The sequence below is a fragment of the Dermacentor albipictus genome, chromosome 1 (assembly GCF_038994185.2).
Source record: "Dermacentor albipictus isolate Rhodes 1998 colony chromosome 1, USDA_Dalb.pri_finalv2, whole genome shotgun sequence".
Classification (NCBI taxonomy): domain Eukaryota; kingdom Metazoa; phylum Arthropoda; class Arachnida; order Ixodida; family Ixodidae; genus Dermacentor; species Dermacentor albipictus.
Window position 1 is genome coordinate 48498310 of NC_091821.1, and position 20286 is coordinate 48518595.

Sequence of the window (20286 nt, forward strand, 5' to 3'; positions counted from 1 at the left end):
AGGGTGATTCTAGTGTGGTTTCAGACCATGAGAATGAAATTTCAAGTTCAATAAAAATGTGTTGTGGCACATATGGCAAGCAGTCCCAAATCATAACTAGCAGTTAACTGTTATCTTTGAAAATAAAAGTATACAATCATTGCATTCTACAAGTACTAATTATGTGGCAAAATCTTGGAGAACAACATAAAATTTTGAGAGGAAGCTAAGAAAAAATTATGCTTCTGCTAGAATGAACAAAAGATGCCCACCATTGGTACCCAATGCGAGCAGTGCTAACAGCAGGCACCTTTGAGACAGTAAATAGAAGTGTGACAGGACACGTGTCCTTTTGTGTCCTTGTCTTATGTCATGCTTCTCGCAATGAACTGCGACCAACTAGCCCAGTATGTCATGCTAACAAGTTTGACTGCTTTTATTACTTTTTTTTTTCTTAGTGCATGATTCAACTGTGTTAACACATGCTTGCTCTCATGTTCTTGGCTAATTAAATAAATCTTGGCTTGGCTGCATGTATGATTTCATGCAGAAGCACATGCCTGGAGGCAAAATTATCTTGGCTGGCGACTTCAACCTTCCTGATGTAAATTGGAGCTCTCTGGGTCCGAGAATGGCAGAAACTAATCACATTCTAGATTTGATGTTCACATTTAGCCTTAAACAACTTGTTCTCACGCCTATTCGTATTCAGGGAAGCTCCAGCTCTGTCTTAGATTTAGTTTTTGTCACTGATAATTTCGTGACAACCGATACCCATGTAGAAGTATTAGACGGCTTGTCAGACCACAAACTAGTCCTGTGCACTTTGCCCATGGCATGTGGTATTCGGAAGAAGGGCCCTGTCAAATATATATTTGCCTTTAATAGGGCAAATGATGCTGCTATCATGACGTATCTTACCCATGAATACCATGACTTCTATAATCTTTGTACTGACGAGCAGGCACATATTGACAATGTCTGGCTGAAATTTGGGGCACATATTATGTACTGCATTAACTGTTTTGTTCCGAAAATACCAAAGGTGACGAGAAAACACAATCCGTGGATTACACGCGATATAATCCATTTAAAGCGAAGAATCAAGAGGCTAAGGAAAACTAAAAAGTTATGCACGTACTCTGATTACAGCTCACATTTACATTCTCTTACGACTTTATTAAAAGCCAGAATTCGTGGTGCTAAAGAGCATTTCAGTAGCACCACTTTCAAACATTTCATCCAGGACTCGCCCCATAAATTTTGGCGTTACATCCACTCTCAAAACAACAACCGCGAAGCATCCCCAGTGGAAAATAAAGACAGAGCAAATGCCTTTAATAGCTACTTTCAATCGGTGTTTACGCGTGATGCAGATGTCTCAACATACCCATACCCATTTACCCTTGGTTCTCAACAGAGCAAACTAGCTGGCTCTCCAACTATATCCGAAACTGGTATACTTTCTATGTTACTAAATATCAACATTAAAAAATGTAGCGGCCCTGATGGAATTCCGAACGAATGCTTAAATTGGTATGCAGCACCTATCAGCAAGTACTTGCATCTGATATACTCAAAATCAATACGTGAAAGTAGCCTCCCAGCAGAGTGGAAAATCGCTAAAATTATTCCAGTGCATAAATCGGGAGCACCTTCATCACCAGCAAACTACCGGCCTATATCTTTGACTTGTACTTGTTGTAAAATGCTTGAGCATATTATCTTGAAATTTATTACAGAATTTGTAGAAACTAATCAAACCCTTCATCCAAACCAGCACGACTTCCATAGTAGGTTATCCACTGTTACGCAACTAATAGAAATATCCCATGACCTTGCACAAGCCCTTAACAACCAGTCTCAAATTGATATGCTCTTTCTAGACTTATCAAAAGCTTTTGACCGGGTCTCTCACGCAAAACTAATTTTCAAACTTAAGAACATACTCTAGATGGGCCAGTGACTTGCTGGGTAAGTGATTATTTGTCCAATAGGAAACAGTTTGTGCATCTTGGAGACCATTCTTCTGATTCTGTTCCAGTTGTTTCCGGCGTACCTCAGGGCACTGTTCTGGCTCCCCTCCTATTCTTACTCTACATAAATGATATTGCGAAAGAAGTTAATGTTAAAAGCTGGCTGTTTGCAGATGACTGCGTGCTTTACCAAGAAGTCCTGAACCTTGATGACCAAATTAAACTCAGTGATGCATTAGGTCAAATTGGGCAATGGTGCAAGGATTGGCAGATGTCCATCAATTTAGAAAAAACGGTTTCAATGACGGTTACAAAGAAAAAACGAAAATTAGATTATCCTTATTCCATTAATAATGCCATCATCCCTAGTGTTTCCGGCATCATTACTTAGGACTCATCATTTCTTCTTACTTGACGTGGACTGCGCATATCGAACAGGTAACCAGGAAAGCAATGCAGAAACTGTTCTTTCTCAAGAGAGTCTTGTGTCACTCTACATTTGAAACTAAATACCTTGCCTATGTCACACTTATTCGGCCGATCTTAGAATATGCGAATATAGTCTGGTTTCCGCACACGAAAAATAACATCCACACACTTGAAATAATTCAAAGGAAAGCCGTCCGTTTTCTTTATAACCGCTATAAGCGTACCGACTCACCAACTGAGTTATCACAATGCGCTGGCCTTCACACCCTGGAAAGCCGAGTGAAACTACAGCGTTTGAAGTTTTTGTATATGTTACTCCACAACTCATTAAATCTAGACTACTCGGACTTTATAAACCTTAAATCCACTCGCCAGACTCGACAGATGCACCCACATAGACTAGAAGAGTTCTCTGGCAATAATAACGCGTTTTGTTTTCCTACTTCCCACAAGCTGTGCGAGAACGGAATGAACTGAACCCATGTGTTACTGCGCAAACAATGTTATCCAAATTTGTTGAGCTTGCCGAGAAGGCAGTCCTCTCTTTTACTTATTGATATTATTTGCGTCTCTGTATGTGTTCCCACCTACCCTGTATTTTCTTAAGCCAGGATTGCAAATGTACTTATGTGTCAAAATTGTTTACCCACTCCTGTAATAACCCCCATGGGGTTGACAGTATGTTGAAATAAATAAATAAATAGTAACTAAGTGGCTGTAGCACAGCTCACTTTTTTTACCCTTACAATCACTATGCAGTGACATCATCCATGCCAACCCGCACGAGGATGCAGCTGTCCTACCGATGGGAGCGCGTGCTGAATCCCAATCTTCGCCGCGGCAAGTTTAGCGAGGATGAGGACAAGGTGAGCCCATTGGTGTGCCAGCCAATGGAATGTTGCAACACGGTTGAATGGGTGCAACAGACGTAGATGTCTGCCGCATGGTAGAGGAGAGGGGTCAGTGAATCGATGACCCCCTTCAAGTGACAGTAGTAGTGTAGGAGAGGGCAAAAATTTGCTCCTTTACATTTGGATATCTCACCTAACACAGAATCTACTGTGCAAAAATTGAAGCGCCCGTTTCCTTCACTTTGTGGATTTGTACTGTAAGCCACTATGGAGCAGGTGTGAGCTCCAGAAGTCAATGTGGGGGAGAGGAGGGACGTGGAGATGTGAGGAGTATAGGGGCAAGAGCAGCTGCTGTCAGGCTTCATCTTGCCACAGCAGTGGAATAAGGGAAAACGGATGACTGTTCAGTGCAGTATTAACATCTCAACAGTAGTTGTCTTTGTCAAGGTAATACCAGCCGTCTTACAGTTGCAATCATCTTAAGGAGGGTTTATGTGGACTCCACTCACCGAGATTAGAGAGCCTGAGATTGTATTGATGTGAAAGCATCAAAAGGCCCATTGAGCAAAAAAGCTGGTATCTTTAGCACGGAAATGGTACCTAAATTCCCAATAGCTGTAACGTCATGTCATGTGTGCGCCTCAATGCAGCAGAGCGGGCGAAAGGAAACGCATGCTGGCGCACCAGGTGTTACGTGATGGGAGAGGGCATCACTGCAAAGCCACATCGCCCTTGCTTGCACTCTCGAAAGCTTGTGTTGTCCTCGTGTTCCTCGTCCGCGCAAGCTGTCTCCTGTGCTCTAACTTCTCCTCGGTAATTGCTATAAAGAAATTGATATATAAAAATCAGAATATACTCGAAAGGAAAAATGTTGGCAGTAACGAGTTTTGAACCTACGACCCCACACTTAGAAGCCGAGTGTCTTACCCACTGGGCCAAACAAGTGCCTCCTAGATAGCAGGCCTGTGCACTCTGCTTCACATCATTATTCTACTTGGACTGAAATGTCCATTGGCAAGTCTGGCATGACGAAAGCACTGACATCAAAATCACCACGGCTTACTCGAAAGCGTCCTTGTTAGATTCTGTGGCAGTCGGGCAAGGCAGCATGACGTCCAAGGCAGCATGACGTCATGGATTGACGTGCACTGGCCTTGTGCTATATAGGAGTTGTTGGCCAGGCATCTTAACGCACTCGCTTGCCCGCGAGGAATTCATAACTTGAAAGATTGCTCAGTGGCATTCAATTGGACATTAATGCTTTCACATTGACAACTCATAAGAAGCGCTTAGGTGTCCTCAGATTTTAATGCCAAAGCATTATATGCCCCATTATGCAGAAATTTGGGGCTGTAGTCGGCGGCATGTTTGAATGATGGTACCAAAAATGGCCGACGGCAAAGAGTAAGACCACGTAAAAAAATACTCAAATTGATGTCAAATTTCTCAGTAAGGTTCCTGTAAACAAAGTAAATTAAAGCGTTTGAAAAGAAAATGAGGTAAAGTTTGCTCTTTGTGGGAATCAAACCCGTGCCTATATATCCTATATAGCTTATATCCGTAAATGGAGAAGAAGATCGGCTTTATCCCGGAGTGCCTGGTTTGTATACTTTCGCTCAGGAGAATATACTTTATGGCTCACACGTTAATCTAATTTTTACACTGCCATGCTTGCGCGTTGTGCCTTTTTATGACTGCGCTAATGGGCTTCAATAGCACATGCCGCGGTGCAATAATTACGCAGAAAAAATGCTGCTATTGCAGCACGGCACAACATTACGGACAGGCACTCTCAAGTCACCATAAGCTTTTTGGGAAAGTCAACTAGAATAAAACATTCAAGAAACACTTCAGTCAAAGAGGAGGGTCACCTTCATTTTAGAAGAACCATATGAAAAGTGTCCAAAGATTAGAAGCGCCACAAGTTCTGTGCCTTGCAGTATCCCCGACCACCGAGAGTGGATTATGATAAAGTTCTCCAAAAAAGAGTTGTTAACAGGAGTGAAAGATAATTTTATTATGCAGCAGTCAAACATGGTATCCATAGTTATACATGCACCAGTGAGCGGTGACTGCATGCATGGGGCAAGGAATGCTCTCATAACCCATTTCCTCCACTGTTTCTACACCAGTAAGAATGAGTAGAGTTGTGTGCCATTTCCCAGGTTAGCTGTCATTCCAGTATTTTACTGTGCCAAGTGAAAGGTGCTTCGTTCTCATCACACTCCTGTCTGACACTCTGTCATCCACACAGATGCTGGTGATAGCTGTGGAAACATATGGCCACCAGTGGGTCACAATCAAAGACTACCTCCCAGGAAGAACTAGCCACCAGTGCCGCGAGAGGCAAGTGAATCAACTTTCTTGCCTATATACGCGAGAGGCCACACAAGCGGATTTGAGTTGAGCTCTCGGGTGGGAGCATCTCATGATGGATGCTTTCTAACTACACCTTGCGTAATTTTTAGGCTAGTCTGTAAATAGAATTCACCCAGGAGAGCTGTTTTGGTACATGAACAACCCTTGTAATTCTAATTAATACCCACAGGAACAACTTTTCCAGAAAGAAAAACCAGGCTACACAAGTGGGCTAGAAATGCCCGGCGAAATTACATGTAGCAGCTTGAGTACACCCCCTGAATAATATTGCTGCCTATGCTGTATAGTAATACATCCACACACTTCGTATGTCGTTTCGCATGCTTTGATACAAAGTCGCAGTGCGAGGCCATAGCAGTAGTGTTCCTGCTTGCATCCTACAGTAGCATTTTGAGGACGATGGCTCCTACAAGCAGTGCGCGTTTCATGCACCCCAGTTGTGTGAAGTGGTTGAAAGCATCTGTCCTGAGCGAATAACCCAGAGGCGAATTATGTAACCAACTGACATGACCATTCCTTTGAGGTACTATGCGCTGCCAACGTTTCGCTGCCCTGCTGTGCTAATGGCAGCGGCATATTCTCCTTGCGCGCCCACTCCCTTGTCATGTGAGGGTTAGGACTTATACCAGGTGTTTATATTCATGCATAACAACTTTTTAAAAAATTTTAATATCTAGGCCACGACCGTTTAGTAGCCGGCATTAGTAGCAAGAGAATAGTCAGTGATAACTTTGCTAATTAACCAAAGTATGCTAATTAACTTCTTAATTGCTAACTCTAGCTTGCACATAATCGTGAAATTGAAGCCGGGCAGTAGTGAAGCCCTGTCTGCTTAGCAGAAATTTTAAGACTAGCACCACTTTAGAGATATTCGTCCCCAAGATTTCCAAAAAAATGTCTCAGTGTTGCAGTTAAAAGTATGTTTGACAACACGCTTCTGGAAATTGCTAACTGGAACAGCAATGTATATTGTACCACTTCTTAAGTTCGCATATCTCGAAAGTAGTGCTAGTCTTAGGATTTCTGCTAAGCAGACTTCAGTGCTTCTCGGCCTCAATTTCGCCATTATGTTTTTAACGGCAATGATTAAGAAGTTAATTAGCATCTTTTAGTTATTTAGGGAATTATCGTTGAGATTTTTCATGGTGCTATGTCCGCCTAACCACGTAGCCTATCAACAAAAACGACAGAAGCCTAGATATAATGCTTTTTTTTTACCCACCGTGGTTGCTTAGTGGCCATGGCATCGCGCTGCTAAGCATGAGGTCGCGGGATCAAATCCTGGCCATGGCGGCTGCATTTCGAGAGGGGGAGGGGGGGGGCAAAATTCAAAAACGCCCGCATACCGTGCTTTGGGTGCACATTAAAGGGACACTAAAGGCAAGTAGTAAGTCAAGCTAAATAAATAGATTAATGTTCGAGAATGTCCAAGGCGTAAATATTATTGTGGACAAAGATTTAGTATTCGAGAAACTGAGATAAATACAGGACACAATTCGCAACTAACCTGGGACATTCAAGTACTAGCCTGATGACGGCACGCCTCATTATAATTCTGCCATTAGTACTCAACCTCTCGTAATAAAAAAATTCACGCAGAAACTCCTCTGGGAGTTGTCTAAGTATACGTAAGCACTGTGACACTTGCTCATCTCGACGCAGCCCGGTGTCATTATAAATGATATGAAACTTGATCAGGCCAGTACAAATGACAGTGCTGCGGCAACACGAACTGGTACAGACGGCACAAGGAGCATTGATGACGCAAGCAAAGTACTGCAGGTGGCGGCGCCAGGTACGCTGACGATGTTCTGATCATTATGAACCATGGCCAAACGTACTCAGGTGGCGGCTTCGTATGGCACCGCCGCGCGGGCTGCACCTTGAAAGTGATGTGCGATGCTGACAAAGAGTGCCAACTGCTAATGGCTTCGCGCGCTGTGTTCTCGCTGCTTACTTAGCGTTGGAGAGAGACGTGCAGGCTCCGAAAGTGGCAGAGTGAGGCGTGTGCTGAGAGCTCTGTGAGCGCTGTGTTCTCGCCGCTTTGTTGGCATTGAAGCAAGAGGCAGAACGAAGGTGAATTCTCTCGCTGCTGCGGGCGCTATCTCGAAAGTGGTCACCTTACAGGACAGACGGTTTTCGCACTGGGTAAGCACAGAGCTAACGCATTTAAAAGATCGTTGCGCAGAATTATAAAATGGAACAAAATGCTACTTGTGAAATTGTATTCGATATTTAGAAAGTATAATTCATTGACGTCACCCTTGACAATAACGCACGCAATCGAAAGGTTTCGTTATCGCTCGACTCTGTGCCCCTGGCACTTCCGCGTTTCTGTAGTTTCGGTATTGCATAGTGCTGCGCTGGTTTTGCTGGCTCCCGAAACTTGCACAAACTGCAAGTAGCTGAGAATTGCACATTCATGTGATGTCGTGGGATGCCTGAATGGTCCACGCCACTTGACCAAAAGCAGATGAAGCAGCAACTCCAACAGTCGGTCTTGTCTGAGTTTCTCCATGACCGTGCATTTGCATTTTGCACAAAAAAACCTAGCGCCATCTGTCGGCCGCCGTTTTACTCGCCGACAGCAGAAAAGGGCGGTGATGGTGCGTGCAACGTCACCACCTTACCCCGCTCAGGGCGGGTGATTTGACCTGCACTTAAAGTTTGCGGATTCTTCAGATGCAATTTTCTCTTAAACTAAGTCCTATCTTGGCACAAAACAAATCTGCAAGGTTTCTTGAATGGTATTTTAACAGTACACATTGACTTGATATTTGCCTTTAGTGTCCCTTTATAGAACCCCAGGTGGTCTAAATTAATCCAGATGGCCCACCTACAGCGTGCCTCATAATCACATTGTGGTTTTGGCACATAAAACCACAGAATTAAAGATGTAAAAAAGGGTAAAGATAAATTAAAGCGGGGGAAAAAACAACTTGCTGCAGATGGTAGGTAACACAGGTAATACGAAGGTGTGGGTTTTTGATGATGATGAGTTTTATTTCTTTCCAGGTTATTATACACAAGTAACAATCACTTGTCGGACCTGTAGCCAAAGGCTAGTTAAAGGTCCGATACAAAAAAATATAAAGGAAATCCTAGCATAGCAGGAATAAAAAAAGAGCAACAGTAACTATATACAAAGGTGTTGGTTGTTGATTCACAAGTCAACTAAAAGGAAGTGAATACAGCAGAGTACCAAATAACAGTGTAAGGGGCACAGTTCAAATACAAAAGAATACATATCGCAATGTAAAGATGTGTACTATATGTTAATTTCTTTTACGTATCCCACAAAAAATTGCAGGTAATATCGATTAGTACTGAACTGGTTGATAAGGCATACAATTGATGAAATTCAATACGTACATAATAAGAAAACGAGAGCAATAAGACATTTCAATGCATAACAAAACAACACAATCGCATCATACTAATTACATGGAATAATCAGAAAATAATCTGAAAAATGTAATTCTTCTTGCTTTATACAGATCTATCAAGAAATAGATTATTTCTCTGTCTAACAAAGAAAGAAAATATTGTTTCAGGGCACTAGGGAAGTTCGAGAAATTAATTACTCCCGCTGGGAGTCCGTTCCAGGTTTTAATGCCTGTGAACTGTAGCATACGCTCTCCGTATATATTGCTACACGGTGCGAGATTAAAATGACCTGCAGTTACATTTCTTGTACATCGCGAAAATGAGTAAAATATGGATGAGCTGAATGGGTGGTTGAATCTAACAACCCTATAGACACACAATGAAATGCTCTGCTGACATAAATAGTCAAATAGTAATATGCAATATTCGTGGAATAATGGAGCCATGTGATCGTAATTCTTAGAATGAGACATAATTCTAATTGCACGTTTTTGGAGCCTAATAATCGGATTTAATATGGTTTTATACGCCCATCCCCACGAGTCAGTGCAATACCTTAAGTCACTTTCAATAAAAGCAAAATACATAAGTCATAAAACTGAAGTGTCAAAGTACTCGCGGGCTAGAATTAAGCCGTAGCAACCAGATGACAATCTAGAGCAGACACTGTTTATGTGATCTTCCCATTGCAGGTGCTTATCAAAAATTACCCCAAGGTATTTGTAAGAACTTGTCTGATCCAATGGGATGCTATTTATATGTATGTTTAAAGGTGTAGCATCTACAATTTTGAAGCGTGACTGAAAAACAATATATTTTGTTTTCTTTGTGTTAATTGTTAATTTGTTAGCCAAGAGCCAGTTGGAAATTCTATTTATCTCTACATTTACTTTATGACTAAGTTCTGCAATATTATCCACAGTTACTATAATACATGTGTCGTCTGCGTACATCAATATTTCTGCAGAGTCTATAATTTGTTGCAGGTCATTTATATACAAAGAAAAAAGAAGCGGACCTAATGGAGCCTTGAAGGACTCCAGTAACAATATTTTGTTTTGAAGAAGTTATGTTATTGATTTTAACGACCTGAGATCGATCATGTATATAACTTGATAAAAAGTCAAATACTTTGCCTCGAAACCCGCAATGTTTAAGTTTGTCCAATAAGGTGGAATGATTCACTGTATCGAATGCTTTCTTTAAGTCTAAAAAGACGACAGCTAATATTTTATTTAATTGTAAAGCCATATTTATCTTTTGCGTTTACGTCAAGACTACAGTAGCTGTTGAGAAATGAGGTCTGAAGCCATGTTGCTGATGGCAGAGCACATTGTACTTATCGATGAACATTTTCATCCGATTCGATAAAATTTTTTCAACAACAGTATTGATTATACTTAAAACAGAGATTGGCCTATAATTTAAAGGGTTAGACGGATCATCTTCTTTATGGATTGGAATGACTTTAGCAATTTTTAGAGAATTTGGATATATTGCTTGAGTGATAGAGTGATTGAACATTCGACACAAAACTGGGCCTAATATATCAATATTTTCCTTAAACACCCTTACAGAAATGCCGTCGGGTCCTGGCGCTTTATTGTTTGGTGTATTTAATACCTTTGTAACGATGTCACTGAGCTCTATCTCTTCTAGAATAAGCGAATTTACTACTGGATTAGAAGCGGGAGGAGCTTCACTATTTAGGTGTGGTAGTTGAGCGGCTAGTGCTGGACCTACAGTAGTAAAATACGTGTTGAAGTCTTCGACAGTGTTTGCATCGACAGTGGGAGGATAAACACACCTTTTTGTATTTTTACCAGTAACCTCGTTTACTATTCGCCACAGTTGTTTGGAGTCGCCGGCAGCTTGACTGATGCGTTTTGAATTAAAATATCTCTTTCGGACTCTCATCGTTGACACAGCTTTGTTGCGAAATGTCCTGTACTGACCTCAGTAGTAAGCATTACTCCTATTATGCCTCCATTTGTTATACCAGTATTCTTTTGTTTTAAGTATTTCCAAAATTTGTGTCGTCATCCATAGACTGATTATAATGATAGGCTGATTATAAGAATTTCGAGTATATGTGCTGCTACACTCATTTATCAAATGGCTAATTAAGCTAATAAAATTGGAAAACTCTATGTGTACATTACCATTGTACATTTGTTCTAAGTCGGCCTCATGGATTTTATCTCTGAGCTTCCTATAGTCTAATCTGGTTATAAGCCTCCCGTCATCCTTGTTCTTTACACTTTGGCTGTTAAATGCCGTGAAGATAGGCAAATGGTCTGAAAGAGGTAGACTGTACACTCCACTATGAATTCCAGACTCGATGTTCGTCAATGCGTAATCTATTAGAGTAGCCATAGTGCGTGTTACACGCGTCGGTTGACATATCAAATTTCGGAAATTAAGCGATTTAAGGAGATAAGAATAATCCTTGTGTATTGGATTAAGTATATCAATGTTCACGTCACCAACGATTACAACCTACGTAGCTTGGCAGTTTCGTAAGATAAAATTGCTGCTAGTAACAGCGCAAAATGTAGACAAGAGACGAGACAAGAAGACACCACAAGCGCTGCTATACTAGCGAAATACATTTCTAGTACCTCGGGCCCTTTTCAATGTTTCACTCTCGACTTCCCAGCACTCATTGCCCTCATTGTCAACGCTGCAGCGCTTGTGGTGTCTTCTTGTCTCGTCTCTTGTCTACATTTTGCGCTGTTACTAGCAGGATGGAAAACCAACAAGCCCAAGCTGCTATTCTAGAGATAAAATTGATTCCCTTTTATCAAGAAAACTGCCAAGGCTCGTGTCGGGAGGTCAATAGACCACGCCTACGATATAGCCGGTTTCTATTTTCACGAACAGTACTTCAATATCGCAGGAAGAGAATGTAATCAACGGCAGTATTGTAATGTCGAGATTATTTCTCACAAAAACGGCGACACCGCCCCCACAATAACGTGACACACGAGGGCGGGATATTAATCTGTACCCTGGCATATCTACAATTTCATCATTCAAAAGCCAAGTTTCACTTGTTGCAATGACGTCATACAGGAAATTATGCATCGACAAAAATGAGGTCAACAGGTTTACGTTTTTTCTTAAACTGCGTATGTTACAATGAAAAATGGTCGCATTTTTGTTCAAACAAAGGTCATCTATTTGCTTTGATGTGTAAGCCATCTTGATTTAAAGCTTGTATCTGTCAGGCTACCCAAATACATGGGATCACACTATTTGGGCTAAATCTTCTTCACTTGTGAGGCTGATGACCCTAGAATTATCTGTCTTCCGCATAAGTACTTTGCCATCCGATACCCAGGTGAATTTCCACTTTTGCTCTCGCTTCATTTGGATGGCCTTGGTGAGTAGCGCCTTATATTCTGGGCATAAATGTTCATTCACGTACAGCGGTTGAGATTTTTCCGCGCCAAGCATTGCTGTTGTTGGTCTTTTTTTTCTTGCTCCTTGTAGGATCATGTCGTGCTTTCAGCGCGCATTAAACCTGACAACGACATTGGCTGGTCCATCACCCTTTGTGCGCACACAATAAATGGCATCAATGTCTCCATCAACAAGATCAACGTTCAAGAATGTTGCAATCTTTTGCATTGTTTCGTCAAGAACTTCATTTTCAGTGCAGGGGATACCTTTCAATTCAAGATTATTTCTACGACTGTACTGTTTCAATTCAGTCAGTTGCCATCGTGTTTCTTTTAGTTCTTTGTCCAGCCGCTTGTTTTCTGTTTGACAAATCAGGCTTTGTTTCTGCACCTGAGAAAGTTCTTGTCGGAGGTTTACAATTTCTTGCTTGAACTCTTCAAAGTTACTATTTATAAAGCCCATTGAAGCTGCAACTGATTTCAGCTCTGCTTTTATGCTGTTGTTTGATCGGTCGATATTTTTCATTTCTGCTTTTACTTCTGACAAAACTTCCGCAAATTTTGCGGTCATTTCCACCATAGTCTTAACAACCTCCTTTATAGATCCAGGTGGTTTGTCTCCAATAGACTTAGTGAATTGTTCGAGAGTTGTTTTTTTGTTCATTCATTTTCCATTTACTTTATCATTTTGGCATTTCAGTTTTAAAGGGGCCCTGAACCACTTTTTATCGAAGTGGAGAAAGGCATTTGAAGTTAAAATAGGCTATGTCAGAAATACTTTGCTGTGAGAAGTACTTCAATGCGTTCAGCGGAAGCGGAGTTATTCGCAATCAAACACAGCCTCTGCGGTGCTCCCATTCCTTCTTCAATGCCTTGCACTGGGAAGGCTGCGGCGCAGTGGGACATACCGACAATGCTCCACCTTCTAAATGTCACCGTGATGCACAGTTAAAATTTTATTTTGAATGTTGACATAGACTCCACGACTTCCGCCTTTGGTGTCTACGACGCGCTAAACATAAGCCAAATACGGTTATCCTCAATGAGCTGCAATGCACTTACCCAGTGGACTCGTGGCGGCACCCCGCGGCAGCCGCAGTATCTACGCTGTGTAGCTGACCATAGCTTGATGTCAGCTATCGGCCAATAGCAGCCGTCTAAGGGAATGATGAAATAAAGCATCTGATGACGAAATAAAGCATCCAGAAGAGAGTGAGGACAGGGCCTTCGGTTGAAAAGAGAGCATTTGAGAGAAAGGTGACTTTGCGATCCACTTGCGAGCTCCATGCACCATGTACGACAGCAAAGCTTGGCTGAGATGTTCACAGCGGCGTATGCTACCCGCAGACTATGTTATTTCACCAAGCCCGAGGCGTGGTTCAGGGCCCCTTTACAAAAATTTATTTAGGGATTGGGCCAACTGAAATTTGGGGGATATGCTTGCACATTCTTAGACAGCTCCAGCGGAGTTTCTGCATTCAATGAAAAACTCCACTGGAGTTGTCCAAGTATGCGCGAGCAGTGTATACGGTGCCTGTACTAAAAGCAGCACTAGAAATGTATTCCAAGATGTCCAAACTTTCCACTTATGAATTAAATCAGGATCACTGTGCTTAGCTCTTGGTTCTTTATTTGGCAAACACTTTGAAGCAGCAGCTTGTCATGTTTATGACTCAGTAAAGTTCCATCTTAACACAGCTTGCTGCTGATCTGTAAAGTCAGTCGGTGGGGTCACTATCTGATTGTTTATTTTCTGTCTAATCACTCGTGATTTGTTCTTGTACAAAGCTTGCAATTTAGATATTTTGTGCTTTGTAACAACTTGCAGCAAAGATGCATTATCGCTAGTTACTTGCTTACTCTGTGGACCATAACAAAACATTCAACTTCGAACATTCGTGTGCTGATGATGTAGTGGCCATCACCCATGTTGATTCAAGCGTGCATTCATTCACTTATTCTTGATACATTGCCGATAGAGTGGGCATAAGTTTGCCTGTGAGTTGGCATAGATGCATGCAGATATCATTCAAGAAACTTAATATGCTAGGAAGCAATGCTACTTTCTTTGTCGCTGTGTAACAAGCGGTACCAAGTCTTTCCCAGGGCTTATTCTCCTTTCAGTAGAGGGGGGCTCTCATAGGGCAGTGACCACTATAGTGCACATACATTCACACTTATATATATGTACATACAGGGTGTCCCAATTATCATGCACCAAGATTTTAAAATATGCAAATGCCACGTAGCTGGACAAAACCAAGGCAATATTGTTTGCTCTCGCTTGGCTCAGATTATGTTTGCATTCTGCCTAATTGCATAATTAGTCTTAATTAATCAGCTTCTCAAATATTATGATTAGATTAGAAGTGTCAATGAGAAAACTGTAGAGCAACATGAAAAACTTCGATACAGCTTTCTGCTGCTCAGTATGTGCTACATAAAAGCATTTTTCTGAGCGTGAAGGAAGCCTGCAGATATATATACACATAAAATTGGCATGCAACTGGCCACTCGAGACACTTTGCATGTATTCGCAGGCTTCTTTCATGCTCAGAAAAACACTTTTATATAGCACGTATTGAGCAACATAAAGCTGTATTGGGAGTTTTTCATGTAGCTCTACAATTTTCTCAAGAGGAGGATTGTTTCCTAACTTTACGAAAGGGTGTCGATAAATTAAACAACAGATAACTAGCTAATGCATGTCCTTACTTTTTCCCATTTACTCTTTCCAACTCGTATTTAGATATGCGAATACATTTTCTGGAAACATCGTGTTTGGCCACTGGAGTCCGCAGGAAGATCTCGAACTGATTAAGATGATCCAGAAGCATGGCACAGGTGAGCTATTATTGTTGTCCTCATGTAACGTTGTGTGTGTTAAAGTGTGAAAAAAAAAAGAAAAAGAACAAGGCTTAGATGAGTCTAGAAATGAAATTGTGTGTGTGCGTCCTTTTTTATGTTACTATTGTAGTTTGTGAAGACATGCACCAAACAAAAATAAAATGTCCACATTTCTTCAATGCATGGTAAGTTAGCGGAAGTGGATGCGCCCAGGCCTTTAACCTTTTTAAATTAGTGGCAATTTATCACATGTTCATTCCGGAAACAACTGATATTTGGGTGCAGGTGAAGCCCAAGGAGACCCTCGCCTTGCCAAACAAGCCGAAATCAACCAAAGCTCATCATTAAAAGGCACTCCAGGAGCTGCTTTACTCTGGTGCATTAATGAATCATTGCCATTAATTCATCCTACTTGACACAAATCTATAGCCCTCGCAATGTCTTCATTTGAACGACCTGTTGTTGAACAACAATACTGCCAGCAGGTAGAGCCCCCCAAAAAGTATGCGAATTCAAGGCACATGTTAGAATCTATGTATGTGAAGCAAAGCATTAGTGAAGCAGTTCATTAAATAGTACATAACTAAATGTAATGTATGCAATTGTTTTTATTGTCATCCTATGCGACTTGTATACTCATGCAATGTTTATACGTATGCGCTACACCATTCACAAGCTATGCCTAAATGCAAACACCTGTTCGTGGGAATAATGCACATTGTGAGACGTTGATAGTTAGGTCACAAGGATGAAGATGATGTTTGACGTTTGTCGAAGGAGCAAAGGTGTATGCGTAGAGAAGTACAACGCAAGACACGTGATAAGATTGACTATTATTCGCCTGTTTCATTGCTGCGCCTGTGGCCTAATGTATACTGGTGTGATCGCGTGTACTTATGCACATTTATTGTAATTTTTTGCAATAAAACTCTATATGCTGCATTTTGCCGATACTTGTATCAGTGGGGCATGGAAGTGTGCATCAGCAGACAATCACAGAGTTCATGCTATGGTCAGATAATTTTATGTTATGCACATATCAAAACTGACCGATACCTGCATACTCGTATGGTTTAATAATGGCAGTAAGGGTGTCATTTACAGGCACTATAGCTCGCGGTAAGTTTGGCATCAAACAGTCATCTACGATTCTAAACGAGGAAAGACAAATCTGCCTTTCCCATGCAATTTGAGACCTGTGCTCGCTTTGGAATATTCTTACTCTTGGCTTGTTAATGGTCATGGTGCTAATTGCAATATTTTGCTAATGTGTCTCAACGAGAGCCTTTATTGTAAGGTCAAAGTATCAGAGGCTGCGCACTTGGATTATTATGTTTAATTCACATGACCCTGCACACTGGTGTTGTTTGTTTAAACAGTATATTACGTATTCTTGTTACACACAGCACATGCAAAAAATGGCTGTGGCTTAGCTAAGGTTAAGCCCAGGATGCGAAGCATACTAGCCTTTATTTTAGTTGTTGAACCACTGTTAAGCCTGGTGAACTGCTGTTACTTGGCTATATTGTTTTCGGCTAGACGAAGAAACAACACATGCGTTACTCTGTTTCGCCTTCAAGAGTGGAACGCGACAGCGTTCCCGTCGACCCGCCAAGGGGTGTAAGACAATGGGCTACGGCGCAGCGACTATGCGCCCCGCATTGGACGCGGTGAGCGTCGAGCAACGCAGCGTTCGGCGCGGCAACGAAATGTGCGCCTGAGCAAGCGACGCACGAGAACAGCTCGTTTCTAAGGCAACACCGCATTCACTAGAGGGGCTTTTGTACCGCTTTGAAGCATCGTACTCGTGGCTCAGTGGTAGCGTCTCCGTCTCACACTCCGGAGAGCCTGGTTCGATTCCCACCCAGCCCATCTTGCAAGAGTTGAGCCAAAGCCACCTAGAAATTTCGTTGTCGCGCCAAACGCTGCGTTGCTCGACGCTCACCGCGTCCGATCAAAGCCACCTAGAAAATGTCTAGCAGAGGCAAGCGCAGCTGCTTATATACCGCCGCGACGGCACGAGTTGGAGCCCCATTTCTCCGCTGTCGTGACGTCACGGTGTCACGTGGTATGGCATGGGGTCAAAGGTCATTGAAGGCAACACCGCCGCGCCTGAGGAGCTGGGTTGTGCTCTCGTAATATGCTTCGCATAAAAATTCAAATATGGGCAAATAGATTATGTAACCTTTTCGTTGATTTTGTGTGTCGAAGCTGCAACAGCAAAAGAGTGAAGCAATTGGAACGACAGAATGGTGTTATTTTGGGCATGTGGGACTATTGGAACAGCAACTTAAAAGGTTGGTTGGCTTACTATAGAGCACTGTTTCTAGGTCATAACCCACAAATGAGTCATGAGCGTTTTTCTAGGAGTGGAGGGTCCAACAGGGTGTTTCACGTAACTTGAACCAAGGATTTAAAAAAGTGGTTAGCCACAGCTGAATGAAACCAACGGCACATGTTTTGCCATCATGTGGTGCTCCTTAGAGTATTCCTTATATTCTGCTTAATTAGTCATTAATTAGGATCAATTCTGCAAAATTTTTAATATTCACTTTAGGGTTATGTGCATTTCATTGCATTGTAGAGGGTATTCAGAAAGGGCCGATCCAATTTTTTGTGGCAACGTACATGCTGTGTGGCAATTTTTTTTGGCGTTTAAAGAAAGCCTGTGAAATATGATATAAAATGATGTGACTGCACTTATGCGCTATCGTATTGCAGCGCTCTCAACCGCGTTTCGTGCAAAAGAACCGTGTGCAACCATGTGCGCGGACAGTGGCCAAGTGAGCGGCCGCAGCTCTAGGCATCGGCTTCACAGTGCATCAGCATCTTTGGCGGTGGCACACGGAAAGGAAGCTCCATTGTCCCTGATAAATGATAAGCTCCACGCACGGTTAAGAATACTGCAATACGATAGCACACGAGCGCAGTCACACGGTTTTATTTCATATTTTGCTGGCTTTCTTTAAATGCCAAAAAAGATTGCCATGTTGCACGTACGTTGCCACAAAAAATTGGATCGGTCATTTCTGAACCGCCTCTACAAAGCAACGAAACGCATTTAGCCCTAAAGTGAATATTAAAAATTTTGCAGAATTGATCTAAGTTAATGAACTAATTCAGCGGAATGTATAAAAGACTCTAAGGAGCGACACATGATGGCAAGCCATATGCCGTTGGTTTGATTCAGCTGCAGCAAACCACCTTTATTTAAATCCTTGGTTCAAGTTATGTGAAACACCCTGTACACATTCTGCTTGCCAAACCAGAGATGAATTTTCCCACACTCTTTCAGCGCCGTTTTCTTTAATAGTAGTAACATAGGCATACATACACACACACATATATATATATATATATATATATATATATATATATATATATATATATATATATATATATATATATATATAATATATTAAAACCTCGTTCATACGTTTGGGGAAAAATGCACGGAAAGTGTACTAACCGGGAGAACGTACGATCCGAAGTAACTAAAAAATTCGACAGATTCAACTATTGTTGACATCTACGTAATGCGAAGCGTCGCGCGAATCGTTGCAGCACGCGACGCCGGCGCGCGTCGAGCTAGTGTTGCTCCGGCGGCCCGAGACGCGTTTTGTTGTTTTCCTATTGCATGGTGTTTTAAGAAAACGACGGGAAGCCGAAGCGAAATCGAGCTGGTGGACAACACCGGATGCCGCTGAAGTGAAACGTGATGCCCACATCGCGCCGCCTGCAGCAGGGAACGGCAGCGCATTTAGATTATCGCCTACTAAAGGCGTGCGCAGTACGCTACCAATGGCACTACGCACCACGCGCTGTAAAACAGACAGGTGAAGACGCTTATCGCAATAAGTTTAGGTTTGGCGGCGATAGCTGTGAATGCGGCGTGCGACGGCCTGGGCGTAGATTTGCTGCTACCGGAATAAGAAACTGCGCGCCGTCGTGTTCACGTACGCGAGACGGGCGGCCATATACATACTGCTCTTAATCTCACGCGCCTTGCGCTTTTTCTTGTTCACATGGGATTTAGTGGCCGGAAAAAGTATACGCTGACAGTCTGCAGCAGAGAACGGCGGCGCGTTTCGGTTATCACCTATTAAGAGCGTGCGCTACGCTTCCGACGGCACCACGCGCTGTGAAACAGATAGGCGAAGATGCTTATCGCAATAGGATTGGCGTTGATAAGTGTGAATGCCGCATGCGACGACCCCGAAGAAGATTTGCTGGTACTTAAATGAGAAACTGAGTGCGCGCCGGCGTTTTCACGCGAGGGGGGCGGGCGAGTATTGCGGTGAAACTCCCGCGGCGGGCAGCTATAGTGTTCCCGATCGCGCACGCCTCGTGAATTTTCTTGTTTACACGGGATCTAGCGGCTGGAAAACGTATGATATGACAGCAATTTGGCGACATAATGAACGTTGCCGAAGAATCGTGTTTTCCTGGATCGTATGAACCGGTAAAAAATGAACGTAACTCCATTGGGTCATTTTTTGTGTTCTCGAGTGCTAACATTGGCGCCGGGAAAACGTACATAACAGGAATGTATCAACGACGTTCTAGCGTGTGTGTGTGTGTGTGTGTGTGTGTGTGTGTGTGTGTGTGTGTGTGTGTGTGTGTGTGTGTGTGTGTGTGTGTGTGTGTGTGTGTGTGTGCGCGCGCGTGTGCGTGCGCGTGCGTGCGTGCGTGCGTGCGCATGACAGGAATGTATCAACGACGTTCTAGTGTGTGTGTGTGTGTGTGTGTGAAAAAATTAAAATGTAAGTGCATCTGGTGTCACTCGATCGTCACTGAAACAAGTAAGTTTTCAGAAGGTTTGTAAAGGTGTGGGGGGTAATAGTAAGTTTGGTACAACTAAAAAGGTCAAGTACTGGGAATATATGGGAAACGCTGCTATAGAGGAACATCACTAGCCTGAATCCCTCCACACAGTGGTTTGGGAGTCCTTCCTCCAAAAGTGCGTGGAAGGAAACATGTCCGTTTGCCAAACAATGCAGCACTTGGTACCTAACAAGAGCGAGAATTAAGTGC

At 42.5% G+C, this 20286-nt stretch overlaps 1 protein-coding gene across 21 annotated transcripts in view; it reads left to right on the plus strand.

Moving 5' to 3' along the window:
- LOC135905719 (uncharacterized) overlaps positions 1 to 20286 on the plus strand; it is a 155756-nt gene that overhangs the window by 94033 nt on the left and 41437 nt on the right. For all 21 annotated transcript variants that reach the window (XM_065436706.2, XM_065436700.1, XM_065436736.1 and 18 more), the window contains 3 exons: positions 3144 to 3250; positions 5490 to 5581; positions 15155 to 15249. In XM_065436706.2, coding sequence (XP_065292778.1) covers positions 3144 to 3250; positions 5490 to 5581; positions 15155 to 15249 — 294 coding nt within the window. The remainder of the gene's footprint in view (positions 1 to 3143; positions 3251 to 5489; positions 5582 to 15154; positions 15250 to 20286) is intronic.